This window comes from Nycticebus coucang, chromosome 6, assembly GCF_027406575.1.
Source record: "Nycticebus coucang isolate mNycCou1 chromosome 6, mNycCou1.pri, whole genome shotgun sequence".
NCBI classification, from domain to species: Eukaryota; Metazoa; Chordata; class Mammalia; order Primates; family Lorisidae; genus Nycticebus; species Nycticebus coucang.
This window is the reverse complement of record NC_069785.1, coordinates 33,019,306-33,032,079: the sequence shown is the minus strand read 5'-3', so window position 1 is coordinate 33,032,079 and position 12,774 is coordinate 33,019,306. Positions and strand designations below refer to the sequence as shown.

At 52.8% G+C, this 12,774-nt stretch overlaps 1 protein-coding gene across 3 annotated transcripts in view; it reads left to right on the top strand.

The window, feature by feature from the left end:
* Positions 1–1,081: 1,081 nt before the first annotated feature.
* ARHGEF40 (Rho guanine nucleotide exchange factor 40) overlaps positions 1,082–12,774 on the top strand; it is a 22,247-nt gene continuing 10,554 nt past the window's right edge. Inside the window, exons 1-11 of one of the 3 annotated variants that reach the window (XM_053593963.1) lie at positions 1,082–1,208; positions 5,428–5,625; positions 6,269–7,514; positions 7,660–7,827; positions 7,946–8,066; positions 8,993–9,089; positions 9,185–9,265; positions 9,395–9,511; positions 10,486–10,581; positions 10,669–10,784; positions 11,476–11,602. In XM_053593963.1, the coding sequence (XP_053449938.1) occupies positions 6,644–7,514; positions 7,660–7,827; positions 7,946–8,066; positions 8,993–9,089; positions 9,185–9,265; positions 9,395–9,511; positions 10,486–10,581; positions 10,669–10,784; positions 11,476–11,602 (1,794 nt within the window). In that variant the 5' untranslated portion in view covers positions 1,082–1,208; positions 5,428–5,625; positions 6,269–6,643. Of the gene's footprint in view, positions 1,209–2,414; positions 2,564–5,427; positions 5,626–6,268; positions 7,515–7,659; positions 7,828–7,945; positions 8,067–8,992; positions 9,090–9,184; positions 9,266–9,394; positions 9,512–10,485; positions 10,582–10,668; positions 10,785–11,475; positions 11,603–12,774 lie in introns of those variants that run through there. The other 2 variants (XM_053593962.1, XM_053593961.1) reach the window with 2 other exon arrangements.

Sequence of the window (12,774 nt, the reverse complement as noted above, 5' to 3'; positions counted from 1 at the left end):
TTCAGTAAGCCAAAATTTCAACTCCACACCAGGATTTTGATAGCCCCGAAGTACCTTAAATTGGTGAAATCTAGTGAGAACTGTGAATGGAATAAAGGGCTTCTAAGCCTGGTCCATTCCCAGCCTCTAATTTTCTCCATTATAACCTTACCCTTCCTATTCCCCACCAAAACACACATATCAACGTACACTCCCTACTTTGTGCAAATACATACCCTCACACTTTTAGGTAAGAACCTGCATTCTTTGGAGAAAGTGGTATTTAACCACTGCAACCATATATGTCACTTACTTGAAATAAACCTTTGTAACTTAGCACAGATTTTTAAACTCCAGGCAACAAGCGGTAACTGCATCCCAGACCCCATATCCAAACTCCCTCCCTCCATCAGCTCAAAGATCTTCAGTGGTTCCTTTTTCCATGGGGAAAAAATAATCCACTCCTTTTCCCCAGGAGTTCATGGGCCCCCATAGCCAGCTTAATTTATATTCCACTTCCTAATGGTAGTGAATCTTGGAGTCCAGTGGAGAACCTTGCACTCTACCAAGTGTTATCCAAACAATTTGGTTGAGTATAAGGAACGTAAGATCTTGGTAAGGGAAAGTTCAGACTCTCAACACTGAGAATGGATGAGCTGGGTTTAAGACAAGCGAGCACGTTCATAAAACATCTCTAAGAAAGTTTTCTAACCCTCAATGAATCCCCAACAATAAAAAAAAAAAAAAAAGAAAGAAAGTTTTCTAAGTGCTGGCAGCTGTAACCAGATACGGGCAGTATTTACCGAGTGGACACCAGGGGGTAGCAAAATCTCATTCTCCTAGCTCTGAGACAGTAATTATAACAAAGCTAGAGAACCTAGGTGACTGAGGGTCCCTTAACCCGTTATTGGAAAGAGCTCCAACTCCACGGCTCTAACTTTACCAGGAAGATGGTCACTGGGGTTTGCTGTCCTAGATTCTTTGGGGGGCGCTATGGCGAAGAGGGCTGTTATCGTCTCTAAGAAGAATGAACATTTTTCCTCGTCTTTTCCAGACCCAAGCGACTGAAAAAAAGGATGAAATTTAGCGTCCTGAATAGGTAAGAGAAGAGCATGTAACTTTGGCAACACGCCCCTCCCCCCAACTGCCCAGAGGTGCCAGCCTCCCAGCTGCAAAGGAACTGCATCCAAGGCAGGACGTTTTCTAAACGTCGCCCCCCAACTGCACAGGTACAGGCCTTCATGCCCCTCTCTGCAGACTATTTGGCTTTCCCATAACCTTTGAAATGCCCCCCCTTTGGACGGGCCCGCCGTGCTGCAGGCCTTCCGGCTCCTGCTCAAAGGTGGGCAAGGCGTTTCCCTTCGGTGCCACTGCCTTCCTTGGCGCTCCTGGGAGACCCCACTAGGCCTTCATTCCCCATACAGACGCAATAGAGGATGCTGGGAGTTCGGTGAGACAGAGGGAGGCTAGACCTTTCTTAACTAGCCTGCCCGCTTTTGTCCACTGTGTCAGATACCCATCCCCACCTCCTTGAGCCGTAGCGGCCCTGGAGATTCTCTACCACCACCCCACAAGAAAGAAGGGTCTCTAGTATCCAGTATTGAATCCTCTGAGTGGGGAGAGGGTGCGGGTGGAGCTGGTGCCTTCTCTCCTCCAGCGAAAGGAGAACGAGGGGATGCAGAGGGGAAGAAGGGCCACCCAGGAGGGGACTCCCAACACATCCGCCAAAGTGCACGCCCCACAGGAGGATCTTGATCCGGAGACCCTGCCCCCTCAGCCACGATGTCCACCCGAATCCCAAGCCTTCGCGGCTCACTCCCTAATTCCCCCACGCTCCCGCCTTCCCAGGCAGCACAGAGGAGCCCATTGTCCAAGTCCAGAGGCTCGAGGCCCGAGGAAATGGGAGGGAAAAGAGGACAGGCAAGCCCCTGGGAGGTTGGGGGAATCCCCTGATTTCCAGGCCCTCTGCTCTACCCTAGGCGGGCAGAAGGGCCTGAGGGTCTCTTCTGAACCCCAGGTCCTGCCAAAGTCTGGAAACTGAGGGGAGAAGAGGATCCCAGGAAAGTTAGAGACAGGAGGCTTCTGCACCCGGAAGACCCTAGTCCTAGGCAGGGGACCCCAAGGGAATTCACGCCAGCCCCAGCCTTTATAGTGTCCCTTGCAGAGGCTGAACTGATGCCACCAGAAGCGAGGCGACGGCGGGAAAAAGGGGGTATTCTCGGTGGGGTGGGCCTCCGAGGGTCACTGGAGGGTGGAGCGGAGAAGGAAAAGAGTGAACCAGACGGTTTCGCTGAGGACGTCGAGGGAGCAGCGCGGAGGCTCTGCACTGGAGCTGGAGTCCCGGCGTGGGGTCCCGCGCGGAGGCGGGGGCAGGCGCTGAGGGGCGGGGCGGGGAGGGGCGGCCGTCTCGGCCCTCCCTGGTGGGGCCCCGCGGCCTGGGAGCCGGAGCGCGCCGAGCCGCCACCGCGGCCGGAGCTGTCCCCTAGCCAGACCCGGCGAGACGCGAGCGGCGGGAGGGAGGAGGTGGCGCGCCCGGCCACGCCCGCCGACAGGAGCGTCGGACGCGGCCCGGCGCAGAGCCATGGTGAGTCCAACGTCGCAGCCCCTAAGGCCCCTCGGCCTCCGCGAAGCCCGCTCCGGGTCCCCAAGTCCCGTGCCTCCAGCGAATGCCTTAGAGTGTTCAGCACTCCTGGGACTCTCCTCCCTCCCATCCCCCCTTCTTCGATCTGTCCATCCGTCTGTCCCACCGTCTGGCTCTGTCTGCACCGGGTATTGCCCTCACCCTTTCTTTCTTCCTTCTCTCCTTCGCCTCCTCCCCCATTCTCCCTTCGGTCTCTCCCTAGCCCACACACCTCCCCTTCGCCCTCCGTCCTCCTCTGTCCTGACCTGTGCTTTCCTTTGCTGAATGTTCCCTCGGCCTCCAGGTCCTAGTTTCTATCCTGTGAAAGACCAGTGCAGGTTGGTCCAGTAGTAGCCCCCTAGAAGGGGCTCGGCCTCGGGTCATGAGAATTGACCCGACTGGAACCACCATTTTTCATCCCAGTCCCAACCCCGTGAGGCAGGCCCACCCATCCGGCCCTGGGGGACCGACCACAGCTGTGGCTGGGCCGAGGCCAGGGGCATGGCCAAAGAGGGAAACTCCCGCAGAAAAAGGGGATGCCTGAGAGTAGTGGACAGCGGGGTAAAGTGTTAACTGTACCAGGGGGCGTGACGCTGCCAGAGATTTGGGGGTGGGAGAAATGTGCGCCAGAGATCTCGCTGCAGGGAACAGAAGCTCTCCTTCCCAACTCTCTTTCTGCAGAAGGGAATGAGCATGGGCAGGAGCTCCCTACAGAGGGTTGGGGGCCCTGGCTGCAGCAACTCAGGGCACAGGAAGCAGGAGGGTACTGTAAGAGCAAGCCCACACCAACAGGAGTGAACACTGTCCTGGGAACTTGCGCTCTAGAAGTATTCTCTAAAATATCATTACAAGAGCGGGCACTGACGAGAGCGCCCACGACAAGGGGGGTCACGGCCAAGGGGGCGCTTGCTGCGGAGGAGGAGGGGGAGAGGCCTAGCCAGGGGGCGCTTACTGCAGGGAGTGGAGGAGGGGCCGGAGCTTTACCCGGGCCGTTCCTCTATGAAGGGAAGGGCACCCCCTGGCAGGAGGCTGGAGCAAGAAGAAAGAGGAACTGGGCCAGGGAGAGCTGACTCAGTCTCTCTGGTCTCCTCTTTGGTCCTGGTCGGCAGGAGGCCCCGTCTCTGTGCTCCCACCCGCCGCCTCCCGCCGCAGACCTCTCCTCCCCTCCTACCGCTGCTGTTTCCTGTGGCTGAGACTCTCGCTCAGCCATGAGCTCACCGCCCCTAATGGGTTGCAGCTGCCTCGCTGCTCGAGCTCTAGCTCCCCTCCTCCCGGCCTTGGAGCCGACGGCCCACTCTGCCTCACCCCTGCCCTCTCCACCTTCCCCCCCACACACGCGCAGAGCCAGCCGGGTCTCCCGGGGTCCCGGGAACACTGGGGGTCTGTCTGTTCGCCCACACACCTTGGGGCCGGGTCTGTGTGCTGACGCACTGAATGTCCATCTCTGGAGTGGCAGCCCTAGCTTCTCAAACGGGCAACAACTCTGGCTGGAGGCACTCAGAAAAAATATGCACTTTTGTCTGGGGCAAAGGCAGTCCATGAGGGGGAGGGGCTGGTAGAGAACTAGATAAAGGCTGCACTGAGCATCCCCCTCCTCATTTACAGCAAAGTAATCTGGTAAAAGGCACTTCAAAGGCTATCTTGAAAGAGAAAAAATTGCAAACGGATAGCCCAAGGAGTGGTTGTTTGGGGTGTGGGACGGAGAAAGATGCCTCATTGATTCACTTAGGGAGGCGGGTCTGGATGTAGCATGGCTGTGTCTTTTGAGAGGGCAGCTCCAGCTCGAGGTTGGCAGCGAAAGGTCCCACTGGAATCGGAAAAGATTTCAGCCCAAATGCATACCATCAATGCCTCCTCCTCACTTCCCCCACATGTTCCTTTTGTGACTCTTTCATCTTTCAACTGCCCCCACCAGTTCTTTGTAACCCAATCCCATATGTTCTAGAATGGGTGATTGCTGTAGAGCCACTCTGGGAGAGGGAAAAGAGGTGCTAGAGAGTCCAAAAACAGTCAGTCTTTCCATCCTTCTTCCCATTAAATGACCATCTTTAAGATATACTTCTACGCCGTGTCACCTCCACTTAAGATGGGGGTCTCTGGGTGGCGCCTGTACCTCAAGCAGATAAGGCACCAGCCACATATACCAGAGTTGGTGGGTTGGAATCCAGCCCGGGCCTGCCAAACAATGACAACTACAATCAAAAAATAGCTGGGCATTGTGGCGGGCCTTGTGGTGGGCCTGTGTCCCAGCTACTCAGGAGGCTGAGGCAGGAGAATCGCTTAAGCCCAGGAGTTTGAGGTTGCTGTGAGCTGTGACGCCAAAGCACTCTACCCAGGGCAATAGCTTGAGGCTCTGTCTAAAAAAAAAGATGGGGGTCTCCGGATCAAAGGTCCTGTGAGAAAGGATCTGCAGGATGGCTGTGTGGAAGTCCCTCCCATTCCCTCCAGAAACCTCACCATCAGCTCAGTCCTCTGAGGAGTCTGCCTCCTTTCTCTTGAAGAGGACCAGTGCAATCACCCCGATTTGCAAACACCAGGAACAGTTCTGGTCAGAGGCATCCACAACTAATTCTCCCTAGATGTCTAAAGCCGGTCTCAGAGCTTGGAGTGTGAAGTGTACTGCTAGGCTTGTGCATTCTAACTGGCCCAGTTCCACTCTTATCTGGACTTATTCAACCAGCATTTCACTGGTTGAATAAGTATCCACTTTCTGCACACATTGTACAATTGGAGCCCTGGAGACACAGCCACCCCCAGACCAGTGCAGACCCCAATGAGCCATGCTTGTGTGATCTCTAGGGGTCTATATCCTTGTTCTTCTTTCCCAGGAGCCTGAGCCAGTGGAAGACTGTGTACAGAGCACGCTCGCCGCCCTGTACCCTCCCTTTGAGGCCACAGCCCCCACCCTGTTGGGCCAGGTGTTCCAGGTGGTGGAGAGGACTTACCGGGAGGATGCACTGAGATACACACTGGACTTCCTGGTACCCGCCAAGCATCTGCTTGCCAAGGTCCAACAGGAAGCCTGTGTAAGTGGCTGTGCATCCCTTTCCCACCTCCCCTAAGATCTATTGCCTCATTCTAAAAACTAGACAGAGACACAGCCTCCTCCCCCACCCCCAACCTGAAGCACTTAAGCTTTATTCACTGTCCTTCCTCAAACTTTAACCCTCACAGGCACTGACCATTCAGATACTAACACATATACACACACATTCATCTTCCCCAAATATTAACCCCTAGAAACATGGATCATGACCCCCCAGACCCAATTCCAAACATTTTCCCTCCTAATATGAATTTCTCAAGATACTAACTCCCCCAGATAGGATTCAACAGAGATCCTTCACTTCTGCAGACATAAAGACCTAAGAGTCTTTGATTCCCGCAAGACAATACCATCTTCTGACCACATCTTTGTAATGATTCCATTCTTACTCTCCTACACATGGAACTAGCTTCCTAGAGAAGCTTCCTACCACCAGAAGACTGATTCATCCCAATTCCTTCCTTTGTGCCCATGAATACTCCAAGATCTACCCCACTGCTTCCTTGAGATTATAACCCCCAGGCATAAAGCCAGTCCTGCCTAGGTTGGGCCCATTCTAACTGCCTCCTCCTGCTGGTTTCTCAGGCAAAGACCTGAGTGCAGCCTTCCACATCTCTCCGCAGGCCCAATATAGTGGATTTCTCTTCTTCCATGAGGGCTGGCCCCTCTGCCTGCACGAGCAGGTGGTGGTGCAGCTAGCAGCTCTACCCTGGCAGCTGCTGCGGCCGGGAGACTTCTACCTGCAAGTGGTGCCTTCAGCAGCCCAAGCACCCCGTCTGGCCCTCAAGTGTCTGGCTCCAGGGGGTGGGCGAGTACAGGAGCTTCCAGTGCCCAATGAGGCCTGTGCCTACCTATTCACACCTGAGTGGTTACAAGGCATCAACAAGGACCGGCCAACAGGCCGCCTCAGTACCTGCCTATTGTCTGCACCCTCTGGGATTCAGCGACTGCCCTGGGCTGAGCTCATCTGCCCACGATTTGTGCACAAAGAGGGCCTCATGGTTGGACATGGGCCAAGCACACTGCCCCCAGAACTGCCCTCTGGACCCCCAGGGCTTCCCAGCCCTCCACTCCCTGAGGAGGCCCTGGGCACCCGAAGTCCTGGGGATGGGCACAATGCGCCTGCTGAAGGACCTGAGGGTGAGTACGTGGAGCTGCTGGAGGTGACTCTGCCCATGAGGGGGAGCCCAACAGATGCTGAGGGCTCCTCAGGCCTCTCTAGAACCCGGACAGTACCCACTCGAAAGGGTGCTGGAGGGAAGGGCCGGCATCGGAGACACCGGGCATGGATGCACCACAAGGGCCTGGGGCCTCGGGATCAGGATGGAGCACGTCCACCCGGGGAGGGGAGCAGCACTGGAGCGTCCCCTGGGTCTCCCTTGGGAGCTGAGGCTCTCCCTGAGGCAGTAGTCCTGAAGATGTCCGAGCCCCCAACAGAGGCCCTCAGGGAAGCCTCTGACTCTTGCCCCCTGAGAACAGGAGAGGTTGGAGGAGAAGCAGGACAGGGGGCTGAAGGTCCACTTGGTACCCCTCGGAGAACAGGCAAGGGAAACAGGAGAAAGAAGAGAGCTGCAGGCAGAGGCGCTCTTAGCCGAGGAGGGGACAGTGCCCCACTGAGCCCTGGAGACAAGGAAGAGACAAGCCACCAGGAAGCCCTTGTCAATCTGCCCTCATCACATGAGCATGAGCTTCCAGAATGTAGCCTGTTTAAAGAGGAGCATGAAGGCTCTGAGAAGCCAGAATCTGAACCAAAAGAGGAACTTGAACCAGCAGATGAAAAAGAGTCTCAGCGCCCAGAAGCCTATAGGTCTACAGAAGAGACAACCAGAGAGAGAGAGCAGGAGGGGCTGAGCCTGGAATGCATAGCAGGTGAGATGACACAGGCCAGGGAGGCAAGGGCCAGGGCAGGCTGACCAGAGGGAGGGGGCTAGAGAATGAGCTGGGGTTAGGCTAGGAGCAGAATAGCCAGTAGCATCCTCACTTTGGGTCTAATGCTCTGCCTGTGTCTGTGCAGGACACACAGGTCCAGAGGGGCTCCTGTCTGACCCCCCAACAACACCCCTGGAGACTGTGCAGGAAGAAAGAGGGGACAGCATCCCAGAAGAGGCCCCTTTAGCCTCCATCTCTGATGACCCTGATGTAGCGTGGGACTTGATGGCATCTGGATTCCTCATCCTGACTGGTCAGTGGGCATCAGTGGGTGAAGGGGAAGGGATTGGGATTGGGGAGGGAGGCGGGGGGAAGGGAGGTAGCCAAGGACTGCTCCCAGCCAGGACAGCCTGGCCATTTTGTGTCTTCAGGTGGGGTGGACCAGAGTGGGCGAGCTCTGCTGACCATTACCCCACCGTGTGCTCCTGAGGAGCCTCTACCCTCCCAAGACATGCTGAGCACTGCTCTTCATTACCTCCACTCACTGCTCAGGTAACTGAGATCCAGCGCTGGCACCCTGGACACTAACCTCCTGAATCATAAGGACCCTGATCTCCTACTTCTCAAGATACTGGCCTACTGACCTCTAAGACACCTACTTCTTCAGCCTTCAGATTTTTAAGTCATTGACCTCTGACCTTACTGATCCAGGATAATGATCCTCAAGATCAACACTGTTGACTTTCAATACCCTATAACACTACTTAGATTATCAAGACATTGGTTCACTCATTCAACAAATATTTATTTATTTATTTATTTGGAGACAGAGTCTCACTTTGTCACCCTCAGTAGAGTACAGTACCATGGCATCATAGCTCACAGCAACCTCAAACTCTTGGGCTCAAGTGATTCTGTTGCCTCACCTCCCTGGTAGCTGGGACTACAGGCTCCCACCACAACACCCGGCTATTTTTAGAGACCGGGTCTCGCTCTGGCTCAGGCTGGTCTCCAATCTGTGAACTCAAGCAATCCACCCACCTCAGCCTCCCTGTTAGGATTATCGGCATAAGCCACTACACCCAGCCCTCAACAAATATTTATTGATCACCAAATACCTGTTAAACACCATACTACAGCTTAAGTGTGAATTTATCCCATCCAGAACATAGAATTCTTTTTTTGTTTTACGTGCAGAAAAGCCAAAGAACATAGAATTCTTAAGTTTCCTAATTTCAATCCCTTGACTTGAGGAATGTAGGGCCATATAAATATAGACTACTGATGGCCAGGTCACTGCCTCTTGGACACATATCCCACACTTTGGCCTTTTGCTCATTGCTCCTCTAATCTACCAAGAACTAACTTCTGAAGACTTAACACTAAAACCAGACCTTGTATCGCTGCCCTCTCCTATCTGATATCCACTCAACACACATACACACACGGCAGTCCCCTTGCTCTTCTTGCCCCCACAGGTCTGATCTACGGATATTGGGGCTGTCTGTCCTGCTGGACCTTCGTAAGTCACCCCCACTGCCTCCAGCACTCATTCCTGTCCTGAGCCAACTTCAGGTAACCAGTCCTTGAGATAGGCAGTTTTCCCAGATCCTAACTCTTCTCTAGTGGTCATGCCAGGCCCACAATTTAGGGTTGTTCTCTGCCCTCAGGACTCGGAAGACCCTCCCCTCATTCAGCGACTGCTGATTCTCACTCATCATGACCTTCCAACTGAACTCTGTGGATTTCAGGTTTGAGATCTTCACTCCCACTTAGTCCCCCATCAGTAGTGGAGAGAGGAGAAGAGGCTGGCCAAAGCTCTAGGCTGGTCTCTGAATCCATGGTGCCCAAGCAGAAAACCTGCCTTCTTATATCTACAGGGCGCTGAGTTACTGTCAGAAAATGATCTGAAAAGAGTGGCCAAGCCAGAGGAGCTGCAGTGGGACCTAGGAGGTCACAGGGACTTATCTCCCAGCTACTGGGTAGAGATACACCAGGTAAGGTTCCTCTATGCTACCAAGAACACTAGGAGCCAGGAATGACCCAGCTGAGGATTTTCTAGGAGTGAGGGCAGATCTAAGACACACCATGGGGTTGCAAAAAAGTGGTTTCCATTCCATTCAAATTCAACAGTATTTATGGCTGACAAATCATGAGCAAACTGTTGTACTAGGTGCCACAGGCTATTGTGGAGATGAGAGGAATATGTTAAGCAAATTCTTAATATGACAGTAAGTAGCGTATGCTTTTTGGTGGCAGATAAGTCATGGAACAACTAGAGAACAGTGCAAGATGGTATCATTGGGTTTCTAAAGCACTGAGAACAAAAGACTGGTTCTTGTTCCATGTAACCCTGGACAAGTTACTTTATTCCCTTCCAGAGAAGGGCCCTTTCTGTACCTTCTCCTTACACCAACATCCAGGCAGGCCTCCAAGTCCTCATCAGCAAAGTGTAGCTAATTATGATACGATCTCTAAAAGTGCTTTCAGCACTTATCTTCCATGATTCTCTGAACCTAGAGTACTGTGCATGTTCAAGAAGAAAGGAATAAATATGATCTGAGTATGAAGGGGGTCTGTAGCAGGGTCATAGAGCTTTCCCTTTACTATCAAAGGGGAAATAGATCTAAATAGACAGGGTTGTGGAGAGTGGAGTGGGGTTGACAGGGTAAAGTCCAGTGCAGACAGAGGGAAAGAAGGCTTACAGTTACCAAGCTGTACAATGTGCCAGGCCCAGGCTAGAGGCTGAGCTGGCACTCTGTCTTTAAGACTCACAAAATCCTATTCTTATCCTGACTTTACAGTTGAGGAAACAGGTTCAGGAAGGTTTCTGAACCTGCCCTATGTCATAATAAGCAACAAAGTAAGGAACTGAATTCAACATTGCTTCCATAAAAGTCTCCCAGGTTGCCTTACCCACAGCCTATCCTAAATTCTGACCTTTAACTCTAACCTTGCCTGTGGGTTTCAGGAAGTGGTAAGGCTATGCCATCTGTGCCGCGGTGTGCTAGGCTCTGTTCAGCAGGCCATCAAGGAGCTGGAGGGAGCAGTGGAGCCAGAGGGAGAGGTATGAAGTAAGGAGGAATAACAGGGGATGGGGGATGAGCCAGGGTGGGGACTCCCAGGTGGAACCTCTACTGTTCCCTATCCCCAGGAGGTGGAGGGAATGCTGGAACCTCTGCAGAAGGTGTTGGCAGATCCCCGGCTGACAGCACTGCAGAGGGATGGGGGAGCCATCCTGATGAAGCTGCGCTCTACCCACAGCAGCAAGTATGAAGGATGGGTGTGCGGAGGCAGGTGGAAGTGGGAAGTGGAGTCATAGCCTGTGGCTGCCAACAAATTTTCACTGCCAGATTATTCTTAACTGTGCATGTCTTTGAGCAAATTATGCTTTACACTTGTTGTCTCACAACCTTCACAGCATCCCTATGTGCTAGTTACCATTACAAATAAGGATGTGAGCTGGGTGCGGTGGCTCATGCCTGTAATCCTAGCACTCTGGGAGGCCAAGGCGATGGATTGCTTGAGCTCAGGAGTTTGAGATCAGCCTTAGCAAGAGTGAGACCCAGTCTCTAAAAAAAAAAAATAGCCAGGCATTGTGGCAGGCACCTGTTGTCCCAGCTACTCAGGAGGCTGAGGCAAGAGAATCAGTTGAGCCCAATAGTTTGCGGTTGCTGTGAGTTTGACACCATGGCACTCTACTGAGAGTGACAAAGTCAAACTCTGTCTCAAAAAAACAATGAGTATGTGGAGGGTCAGAAATGTTAAACATCTTGGCTAAGGTCATTCAGTAAAGAGTTAGGATCCAAATCAAAGCAGTCAGAGCAATCCCATGGTCTAATCGATGATGCTATGCCACCTCTCATGTTTGCCTCCCTTGGAAGGATCACTTGGAGGGATGCAAGGACAGAACTAAGAGGTTCAGTAAGGGCAGTGCTTCATTCTGCCCCCCCTTCCCCAGGCTGGAGGGCCCAGGTCCAGCTACACTATATCAGGAGGTGGATGAGGCCATTCACCAGCTCGTGCGCCTCTCCAACCTGCACGTACAGCAGCAGGAGCAGCGCCTGCGCCTGCGCCGACTCCAGCAGGTAAGCCAGGACCCCTGGACCCTCTTTAGCCTGAGAGCCAGACTTCAACACCAGTTTTCTGCTGATATTAGAGTTGATGGTGCTCCTTCTCTCCTCACCTCCCTTGGACGTCAGTCATGGTCAGTGTGAGGATCAACAACGTAATGGGAACCTCTCAGCACCAGCAAAGAAAATAAGCCAGATCTCCACCTCCCCACTGTTTATCTTTGATCAAGGATCCCTAGAGATGTTGAGAGATGCTTGGGTGCCCTAGGGGATTCTCGACAGAGCTGATTGACTCTAGAGTGACTACTTGCTTAGTTTAAAAATACTAAATGTGGGCTTGGTGCCTGTAGCTCAGTGGTTAGGGCACCAGCCACATGCACTGGAGCTGGTGGGTTCAAACTCACCCTGGGCCTGCTAAATAATAATGACTAAAAAAAAAGTACTAAATGTGTAATCCTAGCACTCTTGGAGGCTGTGGAGCTCACTAGTTCGAGACCAGCCTAAGCAAAAGTAAGACCCCATCTCTACTAACAAAAATAGAAAAACTGTAGCAAGAGGGTCACTTGAGCCCGAGCTGGAGGTTGCTGTGAGCTATGACACCATGGCACTTTACTCAGGGTGTCAGCTTGAGACTCTGTCTCAAAAAAAAGAAAATACTAAACGTCTCATGATATCTGTTAACTACATTGTCACACATGCTCCCTGACCTCCTTAGGCAATGTCATCCCTCAAACCTTTGGCTGTGAAAGTCTCACTTTTCCCCCACCTTGGAAGAGGGCACTGGAAGCCCCTGAGAGGAACCACAGGCCTCTTTAAGAGGAAGATTCAGAAATAAGGCTGGCTTCTCTCAACCTTGATTCTTCTCTCCTGGAGTTAAGAGAGCCCCTAAGGATTTGTTATCTACCTTCTGTGTAGAGTAGAGGGCTTTGAAATCTGATTGTTCCTCCTTATCCCGAAACAGGGTGAGTGAACACCTCTGTACCTGAGTTTGTGTATCAGGGAAGAGTCATAGCAGGGTCACTGCTAGAGGGGAGCCAGGACTTTCTGATTCCTCCACCCCAATGTCCAGGGGGTTGCAACTCCTACTTTTCATTGGCTTGACTGCTTATTAACTGTTTCCCTCCCTATGTAAAAACAGGATTTAGAATCTAAAGTGCTTAGCTTGAGTTCTTCTAACTCTGCTGTTT